The 22,329-nt window shown below is 38.3% G+C and overlaps 1 protein-coding gene across 1 annotated transcript in view; it reads left to right on the top strand.

The window, feature by feature from the left end:
* Positions 1-1,318: 1,318 nt before the first annotated feature.
* Positions 1,319-22,329, top strand: part of ras (Inosine-5'-monophosphate dehydrogenase ras) — a 128,286-nt gene continuing 107,275 nt past the window's right edge. Inside the window, exon 1 of the mRNA XM_090392508.1 lies at positions 1,319-1,480. Within this exon, the coding sequence (XP_090248634.1) occupies positions 1,407-1,480 (74 nt within the window). The 5' untranslated portion in view covers positions 1,319-1,406. The remainder of the gene's footprint in view (positions 1,481-22,329) is intronic.

The following is a 22,329-nucleotide window of genomic DNA, read 5'->3' on the forward strand; positions in this document are numbered from 1 at the left end:
TTCTCATTCGGTGAATATTTCATCCAATAAATATAAATGACAGTTAAGATGTTTGCTATATCAAACTTTTAATATTTACTATATAAAATGTTTATTAAACTTATCATGCATTTTATTTATTTTTTTATCTACTTGTCCAATAAATTTATGCCTAAACACTTTGTGTAATATACTTAATTTGCTGTTCGTTTTCCAAAAACACTATCCATCACTAACACTATGAAGTAAAAGTATCAGAAAATATTCCTCCCCACCTAAGTTTTATGTTCATATCCTATTACACACACACACACACACACACACACACACACACACACACACACACACACACACACACACAAAACACCACCTTATTTTAAAATTATTATGGTTACGAAAGCCATGCTGGGAATGTTGTCGGCCTTAAAGACCTGTAAATATCTTTTTTGTTATGTAAGCAATAATATTTTTTTTTTTAAAAGGTACAGTTTGCTGGCTTGTTCATATTAAATTTATTTTATGAATGTCATCCAATATGTAAACCGGCTTATATCTTTTAAGTATTAAAGTATTTTAAGCAGTGGTGAGCTATGAAAATTTTAACAAAGAAGAGCAAAATAAAAAAAATAAATAAAAAGGCCTAAAGGCCCTTATAATATATACCTACACTGCGACTTTGTAGAGCTTCTGACAGATATGATAATTCCTGTAGGATATCAATCATTAATGCTAGATCTTTTAAAAATTCCAAATTGAGAAGTTGGTTTAAAAAGCCCTTATATTTATCATTCGATGCAAAATGCTTGCATAAAGCTGGGTAATTTCGCCACAAATAGCCGTTCGTAAGCTGCAAGCTGCCCATCTTTAAAATTTCGATGCCAAGGTCTTTTGCAATCGTATTTAATTCTCGTTGATTTTTTGGTGATTGATGATAAAAAAGCATATAATTTATCCATAAATATTTCAAAACGATTTATTTCTTTAATGTTTTTTTTATCGAATCGTCTAATGCTAAGTGCAAACGATTAATAAATTACAAATACTTATTATTCAATCCAAATATCCCATTACAATAAGTGTAACTATTATATTGCAACTGATTAAATGAATATCTAAATGCCTCAAGTTTTCACTTATTTTTATGTAGGTATCAAGTTATATCGATAATATTAAACAAGTAAGGCTTTAAGGAAAAAAGGTCAAGAGCTATATCAGTAGGTCAAATGATTTCGAGTGCTGATGGATTCGAAGACAACTAACAGAACGAAATGTTTGTGATCGCCCTCTAGTGGGTGACAAATCACATGGAGCTGAATATAAAAGCCGGTGATGGTGTTTAAGAAGTTCTCCGAGTTTTGGGACCATTTAATTGCGGGGAAGTGGGTTGTATAATTGTTTTCCAAATTTTGTTTATTCATTAGTTCACAATGACTGAGAAATTAAATGTGGATGGTCTCTCTGGTGAAGAATTGTTTGGAGTCGGGGATGGGTTAACCTACAAGTAAGTAATGTTGATACGGTGTGCTTTTATGCCGGTGGCTTGTTGCACATTGTCGAAATTAACCACGTGTGTGTAATATAATAACTAATTTCTTAGTAATGTACTTAGAAAATATGAAGCTGTAATTCTCATTTTGGATAACGTTAAACAAAAATTGTAACTTGTTCCTAATTTATGAATTGGCCTGTATTCAACTATTTCATTGTTAGTTGGTTATTAGGTATCATAGACGTGGGATGTGTAGTATAGATACCCTCCCGTGATGAGGCATTAGAGATGAACTTAATAATAATTACTTCATTCATCAGTGATTTTAACACATTTCTACTCTCTTGATAGCTATTTATGGTGAATTTTAGAATTAAAGCAAATTGTGTAGTTTGCGTATGTAATTATTACTGCAACAGATTTCCCATCTTTGTAATGTATAATCTCTTATATGTTGATCCTATACAGAAGAGGTTGAATGGTCAACCTATAGTATGTTAGTACTGTGGATGGGCAAGGAGAAACTCATTTGCATTTGAAGACCCTGTGTTGTGTTCTTTAGGAAACATAAGAGGAGAATGTTCATTCTTTCTGCTTCTGCTAGAGGGCAGCAGTAGAATTCTTCTCTAGAAAGAAGACATCTTTATTCTATTAGTTTGGAGTTCAACTGTGAAGAGGTGTTGAGTGGGTGCTGCAGGCATTTCAGTGAATTTAACACAGGGTGGGAGGGGGGGATTATTAATGTTAAGAAGAAAGAGGCATGCAACAGTGATGCCTATGTTAAAGTGAGCAAAATGAGTTGATGGTAGATGGGGCATTGATTACTCTAATTGCTCTTTTTTTTTGTGCTTAGTCAAGTATTTATAGGGGGCACTTCCCCAACTGTGAGAACAGTATTCCATGGTTGGCTGGGTAATTTAAATGGATTATGGGGTTTTTACTGTGAGAAGATACAGGTCCATAACTTTTTTTCAGTGGGAATTGTTTTTGACTTTGCAGGGGTCGCATTGCTGAAATGGTTATGTCATCATATTGAATAGCTGCAATGTTAAAGAGACACTAACTTACAAGAAAGTGGAATCATTCACCTACCTTACAAAACTTTAAGACCACATCAACATTATGAACAGATATGGTCACCTGGTTCTGAGAAAGGGGGGGAAAACAGTTAAAAAGATCTGGTGGATAAACTGGCCTATGGAATTGTGTATACAAGGAAAAATTCCCAGAACATGATATTCAAAATTTGACGAATAGAGGTAGGAGAAGAGATATACAAATATACAAATTAGTAAGGTCATATTGTGTGTGTAGATGAGATTTTGCAGCTTATGACTTGGAAGTAGAACTTGGTTATCCTTGGAAGTTGCCTAAGGTGTGGTTCGGCAGTATTTCAAGTCCAGATTCTTCTCGAGTGAGTGTATAAAATGGGCTAACCATTAGACGTTGTATAAGTATCTTTGGTGAATGTGTTCAAGTTGGGATATAAAAGATATTTATTAATTATGAGTGACAAAGAGGTCCTCTCTTGATTAGTCTGCTTTTGTAGAGGACCATAGATAATAACATATTATAGTATTATATTTGAATACTCAGAGAATAATATATAGCCATGTGTGTATATACACTGCTTCAAAATAAGTGAAAGTAATGCAAGATTTTTAGCACATTCCTCAAAACAAATAATGTTAACTTTCTCCATGGAATCCATAGACTCCATTAACCAATAATCTAATTTTGTACCTTAAATCCATTTATATCACCATCATATTCCAGTTGCTGTGTAGAAAATCTTATTTTCTTGCTCACCACCTTGTTTCTTTGCTCTCCATTTTGTGAATACTCTTCCACGTTAAGTAATCATTGAACGCAGTAGCAGAGCCTGAAGTTTCTGCTAATGATCCTCCCACTTGTTATTCACAGACCTTCCTAGTTAGGTTAGTACTCATTACGAGAAATACCACTCATTGAATAACATAGCCATTTTGTACTTCCAACTTTTTTCCTTCCAAGATGAGTGGTTCCTTACCGGAAATATTGACTTTGTCATTATGTTTCACTATTGATAAAAATGAAGGGGGGGGGGAAACATCATATGAAAATATATCTGAAAACTTGTTTCATTTAGTGTTGATGTTATAAAACTTGCCATTGTTATCATATCACCTTTTTTGCTATTTATCTTCTAAGCCTTGCAATTCATATTCCTTCATTTTCTTGTAATAATTACCCTAGGTTACTTGCCTTAGCTCTCTTCAGTTTTCTCACTATAGAAACCAGGTGTAATGATGTAAACTTAATCATGTACTGTCATAGTATCCTGTGCATCTCATGAGAATACATATCCAGAAATTGATGAGAAAACCAGATGACTAAATTTCTGGACAGTAGTCCTGGTGTGTGATCTGATTAAAACCTTATAAATTAGTACAGCTCCTTCATAGTGTCTTCCTTATTGTAGCAGCAATATGCTGTATGTTCCCTGAGCTTCATCTTTTTTTGTCAGCCATCACCAACATAAGTTTCATCCGCTACCTGGAGCTCTGCACAGCCACATAGCATCTGGACTCAGGACTGCAAAATTCAGCTATTAAAATAGCATACACTGTACAGTATATGCATATTTAGCTTTCAAACTTGTATGCAGGACTTAGCAATGACATTTTTTATAATTGTTCCAAACTTTACTGGCTTAAGAATAGAACCCAGTAGCATACTGCTACCTAGTCTAGTCATAAATACTGTTATAACTTGAACAGTTCATAAACTTTAATCTATCAGTAAATCATTTATAATTTTCAGCACATACAAACCCCATGTATAACATGCATATAACAGGAAATGTCTCTCTCACTTTTGCCTTCACGCATGCCTGAAGTCTGAGTGCACATACCGATGGCAGCATGCACAACATCCAAAGGAAACACTGCCACTGCTTGCTCCAAATCCACCTTCAGGCTGGTGATGTTGGGGTGTCATTTCTGTAGGCTACTCAATTTCAAACTTCGACTACAATTTGAAGTCCAACTGATTCAGATCGGGACTTTCATACAGCCAATCAGATGGTGATATGTGGTCAGGCACATTATCCTTCAACTACTGTTGTGTGGTCCTTGTGTTGCTTCACAGTAGACCTTTCAAACTATTGTTTGGAAGGTCTACTGTGAAGCAAGGTGTTGTTCAGGGACCGTATCATATATTCCAGCACAGTGTCTTGATACACTTTGGCAGAGGTTTTGACCCCCCCCCCCCACCTTCTTGCTGAAATGCAACTTGAATACTTCCTGATACATCGCCACCAAACCATCACCGACACAGGGTGATGGCATCTGAATCCTGGGTGCTTATGGCATGTGCTGTGCAACCATCCAGGGCATATACCTGATTGTTTTGGCAGTTAAACTACTCTTCAGTGGTGAAAATCCTCTCCTCTGTCAGAGGATATCTCTGTGTTTGTTGTTTGCATACTTCTGCAAAAGTGCCTTTTTGATTTTATCATCTGCTGCTGCATAAGTTGTGGTGTTAGGAAGTGTCCAGTAGAACGACGATATGCTCTCACTTCCAGGTCATCAGTTAGTACACGTGACATTATTCTCTGCAAAATGTTTTTTGCTCGCATCACTTTCTGTGTTCTCACAGGATTACAGTGGAGGCATGCCTCAGTCTTCATAAGCTGTTGCATCCTGATGTGGCATGGTCGACCTGTTCTTTGGCAGTCAGATATGTCTTCTGTATCATTATAATGGTTAATAGTCCTATACACAACCAGTTTCTGTATAGGACTATTAACTTGTATAGTGACTCATCTTGCAGTTTCAGTGCTTTGCTGAATTCAACAATATTATTTAATTTCCCTTATTCAGTATATTATAACTTGATTAGAATGCACTTAAACTGCTAATAGGAAGATTGTTTTCTCTCATAAGCACTAACTTAAACATAGTCATTTCTACATATCTTATTTCTTTCAAATACATTACCTGTAAGAGCTTTAAAACTATTACTTGTGATGTAGGCATAATTCCTTTTGGCTTTCTAGCCTCCGAGAAGATTGTATCCTCCCATAATCACACTGAGTTAAGTAAGTTTTACGAATGCTGATAATCCCTGGGCCAACATTCAGTTCATGACAGACTGAGTCTTGTAACATCTGTTTCTAATGCTCCTTACATAAATAATCATAATACAACAATTGAACACCTATAAGCAACTATGATTGCATTTATTTTCTTGTACTGTTCTCCCCTTTCAGGATCTTGCAAACCTCTCCTTGCATCACTGCTTTTCAGTGAAAGTGGGAAATTGCTTTTCTACAGAGATGGAAGAGCTTTCTGCCATAAACTTGACTTTTTTTTATCCTGCAAAATAGGCAAACTGGCCAAAGAATATGCACAATTACCAGACATAACATTTATTTCATAGCCTCAGTTGCAATTCAAAACAACTCATCACTAATTTCTTTCTTCGTCACACATCACTGATTCCATCTTGCACTGGTCTTCTTCATAATAGTCAGGAGATCCTCTGCATGTCACTTAACCTGCAGAACTTGCTTGTCTACTCCATCACTCCTTATTTTTCATTCTGTTCATCTTCTTTTATAACCATTATAACCAAATGGTTTAAAAAAATCTGTTTTATAACCAATTTTTGGTTATACACTCTCCCCATTTGTCTGTATTTCTCTGTTGAAGGCTTTCTGATATCAGCATTCTCTAAGCATCTCCACTAACTCATCCGTCCATCTTTCTGGTCATCCAGGCATTTGTCGTCTTTCATATTGTTGTAACTGGGTGATTGAAAGGTGTTTGGTGGACAACACATCCTATGAAAGGTTTTCGGGCAATTTTAATTTTAAAATCTTATTCCTATATCAAACATAAAACTGTTTTTTCCATATCTTCGTTCTTTATTTTGTCTTGTTCTTGTCTGATATTTAGCATGGCTCTCTCTCTCTCTCTCTCCATTTTGCATTGTTTTCCTCATTCTGTTCAGCATTTGGTTGTTGGCCATCTCTCTGGTCTGCATGTCGTAACTGGGATATGGCACATTGATTGAAAAGTTTGGCTTTATTTTATTACAAAGGAATAATTTCAGTTTGCCAAAAGCCACCCAGCCTAACTGAATTCTCTAAAAAAAAAAAAAAAAAAAAACAAAACATGGAACTTTGATCCATGTTTTTAACCCTGAAGAAGCTATTAGTTATATTTTAGGTGGTGAAACTAGCTGGTGTATTACTTTTAACGCCTAATAAATTCCTGATATTTTTAATGAAAATTTTAGTCTCAAGGTGCTCTTTTTAAATATTTGATCATTTCAGTTTCTTCGTTATTTGTCATTATTCATTCATTCATAATTTTTTCTAGCTCTGTTTTGTTTTCTATCATTGCAATTGCAGGGATAGTAAACAACAAAACAATGTGCTAGAAGAAACAAACAACAAAAAAAAAAAAACAGCAACGTGCCATTGATATTAATGTTTGTCACTCCAATCTATGGCATATTCTGATATAGGCAGTCTTGCTTTAAGAGATTTTGTCAGCTATCAACAAAATCAAAAATATGAGCATTAATTGTAATAAATACTCATGTTCATAGAAACTGCCTCACTTGCTGTAACCATGTTTTTTTTTTGTTTTTTTTGTAATTAAATTTGATGCCTATTTGAAAAGGGAAAACACAATAATTGTCACAGATAATATAACATTTTTATTTTGATTAATATTTGACACTCTTTAGTACAAGATGTGGCATAATTAGGAAATGATAACAAACTTGACAAGTTTGTAAATATTTCAAAATGGAGTAAACTGTGATATTTTTGCTGGAAAAACAAATGCTGGTATCAGAATGTAGTTCAACTTCACAGTTTTATTAACATTCAAAACTAAAAATTCACTTTTCGCTGTTTAGTACGTCGTGGGTACTCCTCATGCTTTTATTTCAGCAGGGCATTGACAAAATCAATTTCCTGATGGGTGCAACTGTCAGTTCATGGTTACATGCCCTTATAATGGCTTCTTGGAGCTCCCAAAGTGTTTTCGACTTCTTGTGTATTTCGGTCTCTATTTGATACCACAAATTCTCAGTGGGGTGTTGAAATCTGGGCTGTTTCCTGCCACGGTAAAATTGAGCCACTTATTAACCTGCAACAAAAACTAAAGCTTTATGTACTAAATTCAATTTATACGGTACATTTTAGGATTATAATAACATTACTTTCACTTTTTGCCCTATGACGGGGCAGAGTCATTCTGAAAAATGCAGTTCTGGTGAAGTGGCCTCTGATAGTAGGCAGCAATTCTAAAATTTTCTGGTAAGCTCGTGTATTCACTGAATCTTTTGTGAAATGGAATTGACCTTTTGGCTACTTGTATATGGAAATATGACTTCTACATTACTTCAACCTTGGTATCACCTCTGGGTCTGGCTCCCACTGATGAGACCTCAATAAAGGTCAAAACCGGTCTGGATAGTGACTCTTCCCATAATGCATAGCAGTATACATGTCCATAAGGATATGTGCTTTGCATTATGGGATACTAAGGCAAGTGATGTGAAGTCATTAGCTTCTACATACGAGTTGCCCTATCCTGAAAATTTTTGAGAGTATGCCATGAGAGCTCAAAAGTTGCTAGATCTAAGTAAAAGTAGCTAAGTTGGCAACACTAATACTGATTAATTTCTGAGAACTGAGTGATGAAGCATGGCACTGTAGTTCATGTATATACATGTTTGTCAATCCTCCCTACCTGAATAGCTGATCACCCAGTCAAAACATCCATTCTAAGTGAGAGAATGTTCCTTCTTACTGCTCTATGTATTTGTTGAGATTTATTTCACTTGCTGTGTTTAAAGTTATTTTTTGTTTACTTCAGTTTACTGTGAAGTTAAATGAATGATTTTAAAGTGCCTTGAAACATGGATAACTGGATAATTAAGAAGAAAAGTAATGGGATCTGGACTCCAGGTCCACATTACAATTGGCTTTATGTCCTGGAGCCAATTGCTTCTACATCTACGACTACGTCATCATTCCATGTGCATAAGGTGGATTCAGCAGTAACTAAAAAACATTAAATGTTAAACAATCAAGTAATCAAATTAAAATCCATAAATATCATGAATCATATTTATAATTTGGCTTTACATGGACAGGAAATTTAGTAGAACCAAATCTACAGTGTGTTGTTTGCTCTGAAGTCCTGTCACAAAATTCTATAAAACTGTCTCTTTTATGGTGACACTTTGAAACAAAACATGAGCATTTAAAAAATAAGCCCTTAATCTGTTTTTGATAAGAACATCTTATCAAATGATCAATTCAGCAACTAGATTCATTTTTTAAAGAAAATTAACAAACGATTGCAGACTTTGAAGACATCAGACAACAAATAATCGTTCACTTAAACACTCTTGAAACTCTTATAAGGCAGTATTTTCCATCCCTGATGAAATGCAAGAATGGATTAGAGATCCCTTCACATTTGATTTGGAAAAATGTAAACTTCCATTGTCCAGTTTCATTCCAAAAAGCCATTGATTAGTTTTTGGATGTCAAAAATTGCAGTCAATTATTCGTTACCTTTCACAATAACTTGTTTATGTGAAACTGGTTTTTCATCTTTAACTGCTTTCAAAATAAATATAGGAACAACTCTACCTTTAGCAATTTAATCCCAACCATTGATGAACTCTGCAAAGCTTCAACAAGCATAACCATCTCACTGATTACCCAGTAAAATGTATATAAGATTTGTTAAATTGTTTGTCACTCTTTGTGTTTATCGATATATGTAATTTATGAATACAAAATTTAACACGTATATATGTTTTATTTTATTCCACCATTGTTATACTATAACTATAGTTTTATCTATCTATACAAGGAGTATGCCAGTTACACATTTCTAGAGGGTACATGAAGCATAAAAGGTTGAGAACCACTGGTGTAGACAGTGGCTTTCTTCTTGTCTCCTTCTTCCTTTCACCAGATCTAGTTTCCTTCACTTTCGACAACAGCTGTACCACAGTAGATTGACTACAGGACACCCTTTTAACTATTTCATGAGAGGAAATAGCCTTCTCTGTTCAAAGCTTGAATCACTTTTCTATGGGGATTTAACTGCACATAACTAGCCATAGTGATCTCAGCACAAACAAATGCAAAAACTAGTTCTATGTATATCATAAAAAAAATTCTGACGCAATAGCAGCAACTATTACATTATACAGAAACCCATGGGAATGATAGATGATGCAATACAATGAAATATCTAATGAAAAACCAATCAAAATGACTATTTAACTACTAAAAACTATATTTATGTAAGGTGATGTGGTTTCTATGAACATGAGTGTGCATGTTAAACATGCATTAATGCAGCCCTTCAAACCATGCATGTAGCCATATATATATATATATATATATATATATATATATACTACCGTACTCTATACTCTATGTGTGTGTGTTCAGGCATATAAAGGCATCTTGCTGAATCACTTAACTGCTTTAGCAGTTACCAAATGTTACCTAAAGTTATGTTGCTTTTCATTTTCACTGTCTTATTTCAAATTTATTCCTCTTATTCATACCTTCATTTAACAGATGACATCTCTGTTCATTCCTTCACTGAAGGGGGCTTGACGAGGTTTTCATCATGGAAAAAGCAGTTGAATTTTTTAAGTTGCAAGATTCAAATTTAGGCGCACTAGGAAAGTTGTTGCAGATTAAAAAAAAAATGCTTATACATGTTAAAAAATTTATGAAGAAAAGAGAAGACTGTTTTCAAAACAAATGAATCATAGCTTGCTTTTTTTAAAGGCTGATTTCGTTTATTTGGAGAAATAAATCATTAAACAGAAACTAATTGGATCTTTAACATTACTATGGTCAAATTTTGTAGTTTAGAATGTAACCCTGTTTTTAACATGTGTATGGGAAGTAAATTCCTGCTTTATGAACTAATTAACTCAGTCAAGAATTACATCTATTGCTTTGAATAATGGCAGAGTGTTTAGTATATCTGCTCTCTAGCCCCTGTTGAATCCTGTCATGGGCATGGATGTTTGTGATTGTCTGTGTCAATTCTAGTGGTGGTGGACAGTAGATGGCATTGATGTAGATGATGCGGTTTGCTGTAATTGGTGGATTGAGTGGTGGAGACGGAGAATTGCAGAATAGGTGCCCTCCCTCAATGAGTCTTTGGACTCCTTTGAAGTGGCACGTTATAATAGTAATAATTTGGATGAAATAGTGTTGTCTTGACTTTTTTTTTTTTTTAATTTAGAATAGACTACTTTTTTCATATAAGGATACTATCAGTTGCTTTTTCCTATATTTTATTAGCCAGTTTAATTTTTGGCTTACTCGAGGTTTCATAGTTGTTCTCAGGATTGTGGAGTCAGTACATATGAGGTGGTATCAAAAAGTTTCAAGACTAGTTTTGTAACACGCCAACAGATGGCAGCACAAGGCTGCATGCACAGTCACAGGGAGCACCGACCTTCATAAGTCAGTGTGCCAAAAGACATCCTCCTGTGTACATCAGGAGCTGTGAAACTGGTGCTATTCTGACCACATGCATTACCACGTCTGTGATTTCATCATGGACAGCAAGTTAGAACAAAGAGCGAACGTGAAATTCTGTGTGAAACTGGGCAAATCTGCCACAGACATTTGACATGATTTGGGAAGTTTATGGCGATGCTGCAATGAGTTGTTCAAGGTGTTTTGAGTGGCATGCACGCTTCAAGAGCAGAAGAACTTACAGGAAGACGACAAGAGATTAGGAAGACCTTCAACGAGCTCAACCCCCGAAAATGTCGAAACCATTCGGCAACTTGTGCATGAGGATTGTCGGAGAACACTCCACAACATTGCTGCCATTGTCGGTATGTCATACGGAACAGTCCAGGCAATCCTCGTGCGATTTGAACATGCACTGTGTTGCTGCCAAGTTCATCACCAGGCTGCTGACCCAGGAGCAGAAGGAACACCGTGTCGAAGTCTGCCAAGAACTCCGTCAGCGTGCCGTGGATGACCCGTTCTTGATGTCGAGGATCATTACCGGTGACGAAACTTGGGTGTGTGGGTACAACTCTGAGATGAAGCAACAGTCTTCACAGTGGAAGAGCCCTTCATCTCCACGACTGAAAAAGGTGAGGCAGGTCCACAGCTCGACCAACTGCATGCTCATCGTCATTTTTGATATTCGTGACATTGTGCATTGAGAATTCATCCCCAAGGGCCAGACCATCAATTGCGAGTTCTACTACCAGGTTTTAAGGCATCTGAGGGAGGACATTTGCCGAAAGCAACTGGATCTGTGGCGCGCGAAAAACTGGATGCTCCGTGACGACAGTGCACCCTGTCACTGAGCTCTCCTCACACATGAGTTTCTCACTGGAAACAACATGATCTCACTTCCGCACTCATCCTACTTGCCAGATTTGGCTCCTGCGGACTTTGCCCTCTTTCTGAAGATGATGATCCAGCTTAAAGGTCGCCGTTTTGACATCATTGCGGAGATCCAGCGCTGTATTGCTGTGCGAGGGGACTATTTTGAAGATGATAGTGTATAAATGTAGATAAATAAAGTAATTTCTCGTAAACAGAGCTAGTCTCGAAACTTTTTGATACCGCCTTAGACTCCAATTCCGACTCCCAATTTATGGTACCTTTGACTCAGACTCCTTTATTTATATATCAATATAAATAAAAAGGAAATAAATATACTAATTATTTATATCATACATCGATTGAAAGCACTCCACATATGAGGCATTTTATCATTGCCAGTGTGAATCATCCAACTATTTGCTTAGAGCTCTAACCTTTTAAAATTTAGGTCTAAAGGCTATAGCTATGCCATTGCAGCTTTTTAATTCTATTTATTAAAGAAATTGCAAACATTCAGTAATATTACAAGGGCTGTTCGATAAGTTCATGCAAAGTCTAAGAGATGGTGCCACCAGTACATATCGAGGTTATTTTTAGTTGCTGGCAACTGTTGGAGGATCACACACTAAGTTTCAGTCATATAGATCTATTACTCTGTGTTTGGCATTCATTTGAATCGATCAAATACTGTGATTTGTGAAAAATGGATGAGAAAGAATTTTGTGTAGTGATTAAACATTACTTTTTGAAAGGCAAAACGGTTCAGGAAAAACCAAAGCTAAGCTTAATAAACATTATGGTAAGTCTGCACCTTCGATTAGAATGGTTTATATCTGGAAATTATTGAAAAAATCCATGATATGGTGATGGATGATAGAAGAGTGAAGGTGCGCGAAATTACTAAGGTTGTGGGCATCTCAAACGACAGCATACAAGATGGGTGCCGCGTTTGCTCACAGCTGGATCAAAAGCGTCAACGTGTGAGCTGTTGCAGAATTGTTCGATTTACGCTACGAAGTCCTTTTACATTCCCCCTACTCTCCAGATTTGGCTCCCTCTGACTATTATCTGTTTTCAAACATGAAAAAATGGCTGGCAGGAAGAGATTTTTATCAAACGATGAGGTGATTGCCTAAATAACTGCCTATTTTGAAGAGTTGGACAGGATTAAAAAACTTGAGCATCGTTGGACTAAGTGTATAGACCTCAAAGGAGACTAAGTTGAAAAATAAAAAATGTTTGTCCCAAAAAAAATTGTTTTCTTCATTTTTGCACGGTCTTATCGAACAACCCTCGTAAATTTTAAACAAAAGACAAAACTTAGAAAATAAAAACATTGGTCAGTTGAGGTTATATTTTTATCAAAATGCTATAAATAATAAAGTAATAGGAATATAGGATATTATTATTATTCGTGACACCTCCAAGGAGTCTGAAGACTCATCGTGGGAGGACACCTGCTGTATAACTCTGTCTCCACCACTACCAAACAAAGAGACTGTAAAAGAAAATGAGGAACATCTTTCTCTACCAGTTCCCGTCCTTTTTGAGATTAAAGTACTGTTTGGATATAAAATTTAAGTGAATGAACATGAAACATTACATTAAATGAAATAAAAATTATATTGTAGAAGATTGAAAAATTGATCCCTACAAAATTTTTAAAGAAACTTAACTTTTTAAAGCTGCAGAATAGCGGTTACATTAAAAATAAAATCCAAAATTTACTAGCAGATTGTTCTTAGAAACAGAATTGCTTCTGTGAGATCCTCCTTCATGGAAGCCCTTAAATCTGATTTTAACTACTATCAATGCCAAAGACAAGTCTTTCAGCACCGACTTGGGTGGGTGGCATTGTGTTACAGTTCTAGCTACATCACCAATAACCTCGGGATAAACATGGATGTCTTTTTCTATAGTCAGTTTTGACAAGCAGTTATACTTTTCCACTTCTTTTAATCCTATAAAAAAACTCTTGAAATTCCATTATTTTGACATTTACTATTTTTTCCATGCATAAGCGACATTGCTTTACTTTTGAACATTTCATTTTGTTCAAGTAGGCTTCAAAGTCTTCTTCATTTGAACTTGAAGATGATCCTATGTTACCAATGCTTCTAGCTTCATACAGTAGTTCAGTTGTTTCAGGTAGTACTTGTAATCATTTTATGTGAACTCCTATTTTATAGAGTGCCTGTTTTCCCGCAGTAATTTCGTCATTACTCAACCAAATACGTTTCATTGGATCAATATAAATAGCAGTTAACAGGATTTGATTATCCAGCAAGAGACCCTCTCTTTTCCTGTCTTTTCTTCATTGAAGATACAATGCTATCAGCAATTAATCGTCCACTTTTGTTCAGGCGATACACCAAGGTCTTCCACTCCAACAAGAATTTACCAGGTGTTAAATCCTCAGATTGCAACTTCTTGATGATAGTCAAAGGGTGAGAAAGTAGACTAACTCTGTCACTTGCACCCACTGGCTTTCAATTAGTGAAACATTTATGTTGTCCAGATCTTCAAGATCAAGCAAAATGCCTTATCATCAAATAAGTGCTTCCCCAGTGTGTTGCTTGATTCAAAATGGTTCATTTTACAGCATATTTCTGCAGAATGGCATCCGTTTTAGGGGTCTTGCTGCAACAGCTACTTGTTTCAACTTGCCAATGAGAGTAGCTGCATGATGATCTTTCAATTCATCTCTTATTGCTAGTATGAACAAATGTTGAAGCCAAAGACAAAATGTCCCTTCAGACTTTTTCAAAGTTCTTCTCTCTTACCTTTAGACTCCTCAATCATCAGTCTCCTTTCTTTTTCCAAAGAAACTAAGTTTTCTGGCCATTTCTCCATTTAAGCTATAAAGCAGGGGTCGGGAACCTTTTTGAACCAAAGAGCCATTCCACAAAAAAAAAATTAATTAAACCAAAATTTTGGGAGTCGCAACTTCAATTCGATTTTTCCTGGACCCAAAGTTGCAGTTAGTTCAAAGTTAGGTAAATTGTATTTAATTCAGTACTTCCAGATATCTAATACCACTTTTATGTTTGCATATAAATTTTTTATATGTTCAGTAAAACAACATTAAGTTTGATTAATTTTTTAATTCACAAAACATGGTTAAGTATAATATTGCAAGAAAGTCAGAATTTGTATTGCAAAAAGAATTAGTCCGAACAAACATGCAATATTATGTATTTTAATAGATATTTGATTGTTTTAATTTAAAATTCACTAATGAGACTTGATTTTGCATCTTCTCAGTCAATTTACTTAAATCTGGATTGTATGTCGTGCACTTTAATAGTAATTCGACTTTCAAACTTTCATCAGTCAATTTGTTCCTATACATTATTTTTAATGTTATTCATTTAAGAGAAAAATTGTTCGCAATTGTACATTGAAAAGATCAAAACCCCAAAAGCAAGTGCTTGGCATTGAAAGTTTATTTTTCACTTGGTTAGAGTATAATAAATTTAGTTTAATCCTTTATCCAAGTGTGAGCAAACAAAGTTTGCTCCTGAAAGTATCTTCAGGACTGGGGTAAGGTGATACAACACCAGGGCAACTCGTTGCAAAGGTGGAGCAAGCTACCAACACTCCTGTCTCAGTATCTCCTATAATGCAAAACACATCTCCTTGCAGATATGTCTAATGTTATGCATTAAGGGAAGGGCCACTACCCAGACTAGTTTCAACCTTTATTGAGGTAGAATGGGAGTTCATGTCTCTCATCATTGGCCTTTGGAGAATAAAGAATGCTGAGGATCAGCAGACAGTAAAAGAGGAGTATGATATAAGATAGAGTAGGATAGTAGGAGGTAAAAAGAGGCCTCAGTCAGCCTGTTTAGCCTTATTGGCTAATTGGTCTGTAACATATAATCTCAATTTACCTGTTCAGAAAAAGGTTAAACATAGACTTTTGTCTATAGTTCACATATTATTTTATCTAAAGTAATGATTTACTCCAGTATTAATGGAGGTTCTTTTTATGTTACTAGATATAATATCCTTATTTTTATTCCAGGTAAATAAATTTTTTTTTTTAAAGACAAGATGTAAATAATAGGACTTATTTAAATATTTATTTTAAATCTAAAATAACAGGACTTAAGGTCCGGTAAGTAGGAATGAAGAGGAACTTACTGAGGAACGTGTATACCTGGTACCACTGGGACTTAGAATGGGGAAGAGACTGGCCCGGGAGATGCCGCTCACGAGGAGCGGCACCGCCTTGCAGTAAGCCTTCGCCGCCCGTGTTCTCAGCTCTCCCCCCCTTGTTTGGAGTAAAGAAACCGTGCCAGCGAAAGCTTTGTGGCTAGGGGAGACAGAGTGGTTATTCTTTTTCCTGGGGTGGGGGGGGGATGGTGGGGTTTTTTGGGTTCTAAAGAGATATACAGGGCCTGATGCGTCCCTGTATAAGAAAGCATATTGTCGGTGGTTTGCAGTATTGATTCACAAATTTAAAGTCTCCTAGTAAGTGCCTTTCTTGTGCAAGAAATTTGGGTAAGTAGAAAAAGGAACCTTTTCTTATTCTTGCATACATTAAATTTGCGTCTCGTACCTGGGATTTTTTCCGTACTTTCCAGATGTGATATTTTAGTACATTGATTAGGAAGATAGCGAACTTTTGGGTTTTTTTGACTGGTGGCAGGAATTGTAGTCGTACGACCTCTTCTACTGTTAGCAAGGGGATTCCCAATGCTGTGCTGAGTCTCCGCCAGATGCGTTGGGCTGGTGGGCAAAAATAAAAGAAGTGGTCCACCGTTTCCACGTCCCGGCAGACATCGCAGAATGGGTCGCACGGGTTAGGTGCATACCAGGATTTCACCTGTTTCACCGGGAGCCGCCCGTAGGCTATTCTCCAGGCTAGATCCCGATGAAAAGGCTGTACCCAGCTATTTTTGATGTTTCTGAAGAGAATTTCATTATTTGTACTAAGATTGGGTGTATCACGCCTGGAAAGCTGGAAGAAATCCCAGTATACTGCTTTGGGTTTGTGTGTGAGGATTGCTATTCCTCTGTCTCTGAGTGTTGTGATAGATTTCACTACTGTACGGTACCACTTGGGCACCCCCCTTGCGCGGGGTCCAGCATAGTCCGTGATCCCAAAGAGGGGGAGGAAAATTCCTATAAAATATCTAATTAGTAGGCCAGAAATGTGGTTGGAGTTTAAGGCCTTCCGTACGGTTTTGAACATGTTTGCTTGTAGCAAGCTTTTGTGATCGGGCAGAGCATAACCCCCTTCTTCCTGTTTGAGTTGTAGGTATTCTTTCCTTACTTCTCGTTTTCTCCCATTCCAGAAGAAATCCAGGAGTTCTTTTGATAACTTATTTTCTCGTGCCAGTGTGATGCCTGTGATATTGACAGTGTGCATCAGCATTGGGGTGACGATTGTTTTTATTACTGTCGCTCTGCCATAAAAGGAGAAGAAGGTTGGTTTGAACAGCCTTATCCTTTCCCTGCTTGTCTCCTGCAATTTTTGGATTGGTAGTGCTAGGGTGTCTGAAAAGGGCACGCCTAGTATAGTTAGGGGCTGTGTCTGTAGCGTTAAACCGTAGGGAAGTCCAGTGCTATGGAAATTTCCGAAACTTTTGATTTTGGTTTTTTGTGCGTTAATGCGAAGACCACTGACTATGCTGAATTTTTGCAGCGTGTGCAGATAGATATAGAGTGTAGCCACTACATCGTCTGCATATGCCACTATTTTGCATTGTCTGGAGCCTTGGGGCAGTGGAATACTGTTAATTGCGGGGGTGTTATCAATTCTTTTGATTAGGGGTTCTAATACTAGGGAGAAGAGGAGGGGGCTTAGCGGGCAGCTCTGCCTAACCCCTCTCTTTATGCGGATTGGTTCTGTCAGAAACCTATTAATAGATAGTTGGGTCATGGCTTCCGCGTACATGTTTTTAATTGTACGCCGAAGTCTCGGGCCCACGCCTGTTTTTTGTAGGATGTTCTGCAAGTACCTGTGGTTGACGCTGTCAAACGCTTTCTCCAGGTCGGTGGAGAGAAGTGCCAGGGGGTATTTTTTTTTCTTAGCCAGTCTGATCAAGTCTCTTAACAAGAAGAGATTGAGTTCCATAGATCTACCGGGGATCCCGTAGACCTGTGAGCTTGTTATTATATTTTCGATACCGCCCTTAAGGCGCGTGCAGATAATTTTTGCAAAAATCTTGTAGTCTACGTTAGTTAGGGAGATTGGACGCCAGTTATTTGACAAAGTCCGATCTCGGTCTTTCTTGGGGATAAAGATGGTGTGGCTCTTAACGAATTCCTCGGGGATGTTTCCCGAAGTGAGGAATTCGTTAAAGATGTTTATTAACGCTGCAAATGCAAATTCCCAGATAGATCTATAGAATTCTATCCCCAGTTCGTCTGGCCCTGGGGTCTTCTTTGTTTTCATCATTCTGCACGTGGCCTTTAATTCGGCTGCAGTTATCGGGAAAACGTGTTGCGTCCCACTCACTGAAGTCATCCGTGCCCTGCCGGTCAGAGAAGATACCGATATACTGCTGATGAAAGTGACGGAGTATTTCGTTGGTTGAGCATAAAATCTGGCCCTTCTCCTCGATCTGGTGAATCGTTTTCTCATCATTAGCCACCACCCGTTGGTTGTAGAATGCGGCGGAAGGTGTTTCCAAATTTCTGAGATAGAGTCTCGTTCGAAAATCGAGGTCTTCGACTCTATTCTGCCGCTCTTGCTACAGCTCTATTTCTACTTGCCTGATAAGATGTCCGCAGGGAACTCCGCTCCATTCGTTTGTCCGGTACCAGCCGAGTTCCCTGTAGAGATCCCTCAGCCGTTTGCGTTGTTGGAAGGCCCTTTCGTGCCCGCATTTTTGGAACAGTTCCCTAGCCTGCCACTTGAAGCTCAGCCAGTTTTCCCAGTCCCAGTTGGTGTTTGTCCATCTCTCACAGAGGTTCTGTAGCTGGTCGCTAAAAAGACTGGGAAAGGTGGGAGGAAGCCTCCAAGGCCCTCTGGCTGTTTCCATAACCTCTGGGAGCGTGATTTTGAGTATGACAATTTTGTGGTCGGTTGTCATGTTGTGCACTGCAGTGTGACGTATCCTCTGAACATATTGTTCCAAGTTTTGGGACACGTACACCCTGTGTAGTCTTGTCGCTATCTGGCCGCTGCACCACGTAGTTTCTACTTTGGAGGGGTTATTCCGCCTCCAGATATCGACGAGATCAAAATTAATACAGCATCGTTTTAAAGCGTCAATGCCGCCAGTTCCGTTGTTTGGATTCCCACCGATTTTGTCTAGACGTGTGTCTTCCACACAGTTCCAGTCTCCTGCAACTATTAGGTGTTCTGCTCCCAGGAGATAGTTTTCAAGGGCAGAGAAGAGACCAGTTCTGTGGTATGGATTGTTCGGGGCGTAAACTGCAGCCAGTCGGATGGTACGGCCACCGTACTTCCAGTCCACCGTTACTAGGCGTCCTGTGGCGTCTTTTTGGACGTTGAAGAACCCCCCCGCGATTGGGGGGCGAATTAGTATCCCCACCCCTCGCGAGTGAGCGTCCCCGAAGCACCAGTAGCTGGTGACCAGATAGCTTCTCGAGAAGTTCTCCACGTCCCAGTGCTTATAGAAATGGGTTTCTTGTATCAGGAGGATATTAATTTTGTGTGTTAACATTAGCCTCCAGACAGCGCTTTGCGCAAAGGGGTTGCGTAGTCCGTTAGTGTTTAAAGTTGCGATTTTAACTTCCATGGTGGTGTTAGAATGAGGGGGGAACGTTATCTGGTGTTTGTTTTATGAAGGCCGGTTCTGGTTCCTCGTCGGAGCTGCTTGCACTTTGAGCATCCGAGACAATGACGAGCCTGTCTGTAGAGTCCCTGTCTTCGTCAGAGTCCATTTCGTGGACTTGGGGTTGTGCCAATTGATCCATTACTGGGGGTAGGCTCTCTAACATTGTAACGTCATTGTCGAGGGGCTTTGCGCCTATTGTTCGACGTTGACCTGTGGTCTCTGTTTCGTCCTCCGATGACATCATGCTGCTTTGTTTCGCTTTTTTCTTTTCCTGTGATTCCGTTTCTCTTGCGCGCTTTGTTGGGGCGCTGGGTGTGACCTCTTCCTCTTTCCTGCAAGCTTCATGGTTTGCCACATTGATGCTGGTGATGTTCTGTGTGTGGCGGCTTGCCTTGGGTATCTTTGGGGTTTTCGTTTCTGTTGCTGCTTCCTTTTCAGCCTGTTGGCCGAGCTCCGGAAAATCGCTCCTTGATATATTCTCAGGGTTCCCGATGGGCGTTGCCCTAATCGGTGTTATGGTCCCTCCTGTTGCTTCTGAGTGTGTCTTGTTCAGACGTGTCCAATTTGTGGGTCAGAGCCCACACTTAATACAGGGTTCTGTACAGCTTTCTATTTTATGCTTTGATGATTTGCAATTTCTGCATTGTATTCGAGGGCAATATGCCCCAAGGTGTTCCTCCGAATTACATCTAAAGCACCTTTTTTTCACACCTGGGTAGTTCACCATTACCCTCGTTCCCCCCAAAAAAACAAAATTGGGGACTTCTTTTTTCATGTCAATCTGGATTTCAACGTCTCCTGTTTTCCATCCTTTATAGTCGGCGTGCTCAAGTGCTTTAATCTCATGGATTTCCCCCCATTGACTGAAGAATTTCTTGACTTCAGGTTCATTCTCTAGGTATTCTAGTGGAAACCTGGTTATTTTTAGCGTTTTGCGTAGGCTCCCTACTAGAAACGGCCTGATTGTTTGCCCACAACAAATGAAACCCTCTAATAATTTCTTTTTTGTTTGTTCGCTTTTGACCACTATTTGGAATCTATTGTTCCCATAAGGTATAAAACCGTATATATTTTCAGCCCCTACTGTTTCGATTAGAGCTCTCGCTAACGCCCGCTGATCTACGGGCTTCGTGAGCTCGATACCGAGCGTTCTAGTTCTAGGCAAAAAATGCAACATGGTTACCGAAATTCCTGACTACTGGGTGTAGAAAGGGGATGTAAGGGAGGGTAAAATTGAGGAACGTTGGGCGTTCCTCGCCGCAAACAAAGCGATACCAGAATAGACGAATAAAACAGGCAATAAAAAGAAAAAAAAAAAGGTCTTACCAAAGCTGGGGTACTACTGTGGAATCTGAGCATGGAGCTCTCTTTTCGGGCCGTTGGAACTGGATCTTCTTGAGAGGTAGACGTCTGCCTTCGGCCGGAGCTTTCTCGGGGGTCCTCTGGAACTGTCTCTGGAATCCGCTGCGTTCTGTCGATGTCGATATTGAGGTCTCTTCAGTGGGAGCCAGGCCCAAGCTGAGATACCAGGCAGAAGCATTCGCAGGTCATCTCTACCTATAGGAGTTGCCAAATGGTGTGCCACCCTTTTTTAATAAATTACTCTGGATTTAGAGAAAGATGTTGAAAGTTTATTTTTCACTTGGTTAGAGTATAATAAATTTAGTAGCTTGCTCCACCTTTGCAACGAGTTGCCCTGGTGTTGTATCACCTTACCCCAGTCCTGAAGATACTTTCAGGCGCAAACTTTGTTTGCTCACACTTGGATAAAGGATTAAACTAAATTTATTATACTCTAACCAAGTGAAAAATAAACTTTCAACATCTTTCTCTAAATCCAGAGTAATTTATTAAAAAAGGGTGGCACACCATTTGGCAACTCCTATAGGTAGAGATGACCTGCGAATGCTTCTGCCTGGTATCTCAGCTTGGGCCTGGCTCCCACCGAAGAGACCTCAATAAAGGTCGAAACTAGTCTGGGTAGTGGCCCTTCCCTTAATGCATAACATTAGACATATCCGCAAGGAGATGTGTTTTGCATTATAGGAGATACTGAGACAGGAGTGTTGGTAGCTTGCTCCACCTTTGCAACGAGTTGCCCTGGTGTTGTATCACCTTACCCCAGTCCTGAAGATACTTTCAGGCGCAAACTTTGTGTGCTCACACTTGGATAAAGGATTAAACTAAATTTATTATACAAGTGCTTGGCATTTGAATAATTAAACACCAGTTTAATACCACAATAAGTTAACTAACAGAATATTTATTTTGACAGTTAAAATCCGTATGTATCTAAAAACCGTGGTGTTTGACAGGACAGCTGATCAATTAGTTCAAATTTTTGCTGTGGCGCTAGTTACTTTAACAAATTTTATGCGTAACACGTCACATTCATAGTATCTAGCACCACGAACAGGCCGTATCAAAAAACAATATTTAGTTGTTTGTATTAATTATGTATCTTTTGATTCAATATAAAAGAGCTGCACTTTGTTCAGCCAAAAGCCACATGCAGCTCCGGAGCCGTCGGTTCCCGACCCCTGCTATAAAGGCTGGTTGTGAAAAAAGTTAAGAAGTACATATTCTTCACTGCCATTTCAACAATGTGGTTTTTAAACTTTTCTGGTGTTATTGTTATAGTAACTTTGTCAGATGTAAAGAATCTTGGTAGTCATGTTTGGCCTCCAGTAGATTTCTGG

The sequence above is a fragment of the Typopeltis vanoorti genome, chromosome 5 (genome assembly GCF_054136105.1).
Source record: "Typopeltis vanoorti isolate ZY-2024b chromosome 5, IOZ_Tvanoo_1.0, whole genome shotgun sequence".
Taxonomy (NCBI): Eukaryota; Metazoa; Arthropoda; class Arachnida; order Uropygi; family Thelyphonidae; genus Typopeltis; species Typopeltis vanoorti.